The sequence below is a fragment of the Ipomoea nil genome, unplaced genomic scaffold (genome assembly GCF_001879475.1).
Source record: "Ipomoea nil cultivar Tokyo-kokei standard unplaced genomic scaffold, Asagao_1.1 scaffold0688, whole genome shotgun sequence".
Taxonomy (NCBI): Eukaryota; Viridiplantae; Streptophyta; class Magnoliopsida; order Solanales; family Convolvulaceae; genus Ipomoea; species Ipomoea nil.
This window is the reverse complement of record NW_017617116.1, coordinates 949,569-956,478: the sequence shown is the minus strand read 5'-3', so window position 1 is coordinate 956,478 and position 6,910 is coordinate 949,569. Positions and strand designations below refer to the sequence as shown.

At 29.6% G+C, this 6,910-nt stretch overlaps 1 protein-coding gene across 2 annotated transcripts; it reads left to right on the top strand.

Moving 5' to 3' along the window:
- Positions 1-4,096: 4,096 nt before the first annotated feature.
- LOC109175306 (salicylate carboxymethyltransferase-like) lies at positions 4,097-6,620 on the top strand. Of its 2 annotated transcripts, none has more exons than XM_019324555.1 (5): positions 4,097-4,265; positions 4,453-4,857; positions 5,641-5,901; positions 6,009-6,360; positions 6,444-6,620. In XM_019324555.1, the coding sequence occupies exons 1-4, from the start codon at positions 4,191-4,193 to the stop codon at positions 6,345-6,347; spliced, it is 1,080 nt and encodes a 359-aa protein (XP_019180100.1). In that variant the 5' UTR covers positions 4,097-4,190; the 3' UTR covers positions 6,348-6,360; positions 6,444-6,620. The 2 variants fall into 2 exon arrangements, with proteins under 2 accessions (XP_019180100.1, XP_019180098.1); XM_019324553.1 differs by having other exon boundaries at positions 6,009-6,369; positions 6,453-6,620.
- The last annotated feature ends 290 nt before the right edge of the window (positions 6,621-6,910 follow it).

Below are 6,910 nucleotides of genomic sequence, written 5' to 3'. Positions count from 1 at the left end.
CTCACAACTGAAAATTCATAATCTCATAACAGAAAATTCATAATCTTATAACAGAAAATTCATAATCTCATGGTTCCAAAGTGAATGTGTAGGCATGGTTCCAAAGTGAATGTGCAGGCATGGATTCATAATTTATGAATGTCCGTGATTTCGGACGGGAATATGTAGGCATGGTTCCAAAGTGAATGTGCAGGCATGAATTCATAATTTATGAATGTCCGAAATTATGAATGTAATGAAAATTCATAATCTCATAACAGAAAATTCATAATCGCATAACAGAAAATTCATAATCTCATAACTGAAAATTCATAATCTCATAACAGAAAATTCATAATCTCATGGTTCCAAAGTGAATGTGTAGGCATGGTTCCAAAGTGAATGTGCAGCCATGGATTCATAATTTATGAATGTCCGTGATTTCGGACGGGAATGTGTAGGCATGGTTCCAAAGTGAATGTGCAGGCATGAATTCATAATTTATGAATGTCCGAAATCTTTGTTCACCTCAAATTAAAGTGAAACTGCAAAATGTGAAAATAAAGAAGAAAAGTCACGCAATTAAAAAAAAAAAAAAAAAAAAAAAAAAAAAAAAAGATAACGGTGTACTAACACCGTTAGAGCCGTGTTCACCATGAATGGTGAACACGGTTCCATGGCATAACGTCTGGTTAGGTCGATGTTGGCAAATTATTGCATGGACCATGGTCTACACAATTGTGTGGGTCATGAATATCAAATACATTTTTAATATATTAAAGTACATTATTTTTGTACTGAAGGTACATTATTTTTGTACTGAAGATACATTATATAAAATAATGTACCCTTAGTATATTAAAAATGTATTTTTTAAAAATGTATCTTACGTATATAAATAATGTACTCTTAGTATATTAAAAATGTATCTTTTATTTATGGTCCACGCAATTTGTGTGGACCATGGTCCATGCAATAATGATTGGTCAAAGTTAGTGTGTCAAGTGTCCTAGAATTGAATCTTGAGGGCATTTTTTTTCTAAATTTTATTTTTTTGGCCTTTTTGAATATTAACAATGAGATTATAATTGTGATTTATGAGATTAATTTATAATTCTAATTTGATTCTTTATATGTATCATTGGGCATTTTCTTTTAAATATTAATAGTGAGATGAGTGATTTATAATGTAATTTCTATTTGAACTATGTTTTTGTTTTGAATATTTTTTATCGCGTTTTAATGCTTTTTTTTTTTATCCCTAGTCAACAATACTTATGGCTCGGCCTCTAAGTGTTTCATTTTGTTTTTCTTTCACCTGCACTTAAAAAAAATTCTAGATCCGCCCTTATTTATACTCGACTCATCTCACAATTAAAGACTCGTAAAATGGTCTTCCATAAGAATCACTGTATTTCTAAATAAACAATATTATATCTACTCTTATAACATTCTTCTCTCTAATGAGATGTCATACCCTTGACGAATGTTATTCTCACATCTATGATTTTCCTTCGCAAATATATATATATATAATACATGGAAGTCCGAAAAATTGTAGAAAGTCTACGTATACATTGAACCAGAAAGATCAGATGACAAAAGGTGAGTTGTATTCTAGATGTCTAGTGGGAAGTAAAATATAGAAAAACAAGTAAAGAAAGTTGGTTGGGGTACGGTTGCCCCCTTGGTCAGATGAATTAATTATATTGTAAACCAGGAAATGCCATATATATGAGATACACGAAAATGATAATTTGTAAAAATAGAAAAAATTAATTGGATATATAATTTTTAATTTCATAAATAATTAAATTATATTGTAAGCGGTGACGTGCAGCTGATCGACCAATGGTTGCTGTGAGCTGGAAAATGGTGGTTGGAATGAAGGAATTAGGGGAGAAAAGAATTGTAATTCGGTGGGAAAATAATAAGGTGGAATAAAGTAGGAATTCAAATTACAGTGTTTGGTATGCAAGAATAGGATTACAGGAAATTGAAGGGGAATAAATGATACAATGACTGAAATGCCCTTATATAATAATAATAATAATAATATTATTATTATTATTATTATTATTATTGTATCATAATAGCAACAAACCTCAATTACAACAACCACTCACACTGAATAAAACATCAAATTATATTATTGTCATTTTACACAATTCAACGCTGTTGCCTTGCGGAAGAGAACAGATAACAAGGGCAAACATGTCTTTACATCTCCAATTCAATGTTGAATTACAATTCATAGGGGTGAGTCAAGAATTGTAATTCAACAAAAGGAGGGAATTGCAATTCCCTCCAACCAAACAACGTAATTTAGGATTTCAATGAATTGTAATTCAATTACAACGAAATTACGGTCAACCAAACAACCCCTTAAATAAACAAGTCAAGAAAGTTGGCTGGGAGCCTGGGATACGTTGCCCCCTTTGACCACAGACTTATTTTATTATTTTTTTTATGAATTTTATTATTAATAATATTTAATATCGCCGCTTGATAATTTTTTTTTTTTTTGAATACTCTAACTTGTCAATAGTATTTGTTAAAGAAATTTTATATATATATATATATATATATATATATATATATATATATATATATATATACACACACACACACATACTCCGATTGAAATTAGATTCAAACTTAAGACCTTATGAAAAATAATAATGATGTCATCAAATAATCTCATTAATTAATTATTATATTGGAAACCAGGAAACGGCATATTAGATACACGAAAATGATAATTTTTTAAAATATTTTTTAAAAATTAATGGGATATATAATAAATAAGGACTTTTATTTTTTTTGAAAGCTACCGGTTCTATTACATTGTAGTATCTGTTCATATACTTTCTCAACCTACTGAAACACAAAGAACCAATAACACCTCCACTGAGGCTTGAACTCATAATTTTCCAAATGGAAGTCCAACCCGGTACCATTAGACCACATAAGGACTTTTATTTAATTTGTTTCAGAAAAATAAAAAAGAACTTTTTAAATTAATATTTTTTTTGGTTTGACCACATATTTTCTTGACGAGTTAATAATAAAGATCAAATTGAGTAGGACTTCAAATGATAACAAAATACTCCTTTTGAGAATCTTACTTTTTTTTTTTTTTTTTTTTTTTTTCAATTCGACTTTTGAATGTGCCTTGAAACACATTTTGGCATTGTTTGGTAAATGACTTTTAGCTGATTCGGTTAAAGTATATGACTAGTTGATAATATTAGCTGATGGTAGAAAGGTGATTGGTAAATTAGCTATTAGCTTTGATATAATTTCATTTCTCAAAAAGCTAATTGAAAAAGTTATTTTGAACAACTTTTTAAATTTTAGCATTTTGGAGTTATAAAAAGTTAATTAACCAAACACTTATATTTATTTTTAACCAAGTTAAATAATTAATAATGATCAAATAAGTCCAAATTAATCGATAAGTTAACTATTTTATGAAACAGGGCCTCTTTTTTATTATTATTATTATTATTATTATTATTATTATTATTATTATTATTATTATTATTACAAAGTTTATTTTTTATTGTTGACTTCAAAATCAATGATATTTTATATCTAGCTTTTAAAAAAAAATTGCATTACTTTTTATATTCCAATAAAAATCAAATTTTCTAGCACGTTCAGTGAGGGGCTAATTAATTGAAAAATTTGTTCCATCTCAACAAAAGTACCTAAATTGATAATTGCATTACACATTTTTATTATTATTATATATATATATATATATATATATATATATATATATATATATATATATTATTCAATACATCTCTCCATATAAACATAGTCTTCAACTCATATGTTATCAAATTGAAGAATATGTTTTATTATTTTAACTGAACATCTAAGTTGATAGTCAAATTACATATTTGTATTTATTTATTATGGTTGGTGGGTACCAAAAAAAAAAAAAAATTATAGAGAGAGAATCAAACAAAGTTAATTTCATAATTAACTACTCCGTAGAAACTAGAAAGCAATTAAGCATATAGAATATATATACTCAGAGAGGAGAAGTCAAATTCAAATTAAAAGTTCTTATTCCAGCAGTTCACGCACTACTATAAATGGTACCTATAACAAGAGAAACAAATAGGCAAACACACAACACATACACATACACATACATAGAGATAGAAAGAGATATATATATAGAGAGAGAGAGAGAGATGGAAGTTGTTGAAGTGCTTCACATGAATGCAGGAAATGGAGACGACAGTTATGCCAACAATTCCCAATTCCAGGTAAGGGGTGTGCACAATTCGGTGAAAGATTGGTTAACCGTCATAATCAAAAAATTCGGCTAACTGTTTTTTAACCGAAATATTTTGATTCAGTTAATGATTGAAAATTAGTTTATTTGGTTCGAAAGTATCGGTTAATCGAATTAAAATTTTAAGTATATTTAATTTCTTTTACTGATTTGGACAGGAAAAGGCCATAGTTATGGCAAAGAAAATAACAGAAGAAGCCATAACAGACGTGTATAAAAGCCTTAGCCCAAAAACAGTACACATCGCCGACTTGGGGTGTTCCTCCGGGCCAAACACGTTGATGGAAGCCGGCGAGCTAGTGAAAGCGTTCGAGAAAGCGCGCAGAAAGATGGGACACCAGTCGCCGGAATATGCTGTATACTTGAATGACCTTCCCGGAAATGATTTCAACTCCACTTTCCGGGCACTGCCGCAGCACCAAGAAGATTTCAAGAAAGAAATGGGCCAAGGGTTTGGACCGTGCTTCTTCGCCGGAGTTGCGGGTTCCTTCTACGGAAGGCTTTTTCCGGCCAACTCTCTGCATTTTGTTCATTCATCTATTAGTCTTCATTGGCTGTCTCAGGTATATTATTATATGTTTTCCTTAAAGTCCCTTATTAGACTTTGAATTGTATTTTTCTTTCAATATTTTATTATTATATTTTGACAAACAATTCTAACATATCTTTGACCCAAAACACCAAATTCTGCACCAAATTGGATATTCATAGCATATTCTTACACTGATTTTTTCATCTAAAACTCATTTACACTAAATTTTATTCCTACACTAAAATAATTTATATTTTCATAAAAAAGTTTATATTTATATTTTTATTATTTTAATATAACATGTAGTTGTAATTTAATGTAATTTAATTAAACTTTAATTATGTTTTATGTATTTTATTTTTAATTAAATTCTATTCAATATTAATCTTGTTTTAATCGTTTTGATGAGATTTTTTAAATGATATACTTTTTTAATAATATACAATTTATGTTTAAATATTTAACAAAATATGTACATATAAAAAAAACAAAACAAAACAAAAAGGATACATAAGAAATTATTTAAAAAAAAAAAAAAAGATCAAGAACAAAATAGGGACAAAAGGGAAATAAGTTTATGCACCAAAAATGGCCTAGGATGAATAGTGCGCCAAATATGGTGCTCCATTGTTCATGCTACACCAAAATTTTGGTGCTATGTCGCGTTCATTGGAGCTGAAGAACGGCATATTTTCCTCCAATTTAGCGCTTTGTTGGAGATGGTCTAAATAAATATTAAATTTGTTTTATTTTTTGAAATCTTGGACTATATAGTATATTGCATTAGTTATTTATTAGATTAATTGATCATCAGGTACCTAAAGGATTAGAGGAGAACAAAGGCAACATTCGTGTTGCAGCTTCAAGCCCACCTAGTGTGGTAAAGGCATATCATGAGCAATTTGAGTGCGATTTTTCAACTTTTTTGAAATGTCGCGCAAAAGAATTAGTAACCGGTGGTCGAATGGTATTATATTTTCTTGGACGAAGGTGTGAAGACCACATTTCTAGCTACAATAATGTTCTCAACACTTGGGAATTTTTAGCCAAGGTCCTCAATAATCTTAGTGCAGAGGTAAGCACTTCTCTGGTCATTCTTTCTAAACTCCACTCCTATGACTAACTGATCGAGTTGCCTATATGGGCTGGTTCTAAACATTAACTATGTTATGATGAATGCAGGGAGTAATAGATGAGGAAAAGGTAAATTCATTCAACCTTCCTATGTACAGAGCATCTCCGAATGAAGTGAAAAAGGTGGTTGAAAAGGAAGGGTCATTCTGTATTGAATATTTGGAGAATTTCATGTATGATCTTGAAAATGAAAAACACATTATTAAGGACATTGGGAACTTCGTTGTCAATAGTTTCAGAGCTGTGTTTGAGCCCATAGTTGCTGGCCACTTTGGTGAAGGAATCGTTGAGGAGATTTTCAAGAGGCAAAAGACCTTGATTTTGGAGTCCATTCATGATTTAGACAAGGTGGAATTCTTTAATGTTGTCTCCATGACCAAAAAGTAATTACATATTCATTATTCTTACTATTTTTCTTCTTCAAAATACTACCAACTGACTTGAGCTAAGTCTACCTACTGACGTGAGCTAAGTCCGTGCTGGCATTCTTACTGTTTTTTCCCGGTACTTACTACCCCAGCTAGCCCTACAGTAGTGAAAAGGGGATGAATAAACAATGCCTTTTTTTTTTTTTTTTTTTTTTAATTTAAACGAGTTTAATGTAATACAATGGTGTTTTAATTATGTATGATAATATAAAAGTAAACATGTTTGTTTCTTTTCATGTTAATTTTTATAAGTGATTTTGCCAAGTCAACATTATGATTGAATTGTTACATTTTTCTGACTACTGTTATTAAGTTTGTAGATATTTATTATATCACCTCAACTAACTCACTCGTGTCACCATTTACTACATAACAATCCCCCTCTAACATACCAACAAACCACCATTATATCCAACTAACTATTATTGTAAACCATCAAAATATAATATTTTGAATGAAAGAATTAATACTTTTACATCAAAATATAAAAGTATTACATCTGTCATCAAAAGTATTATGTTT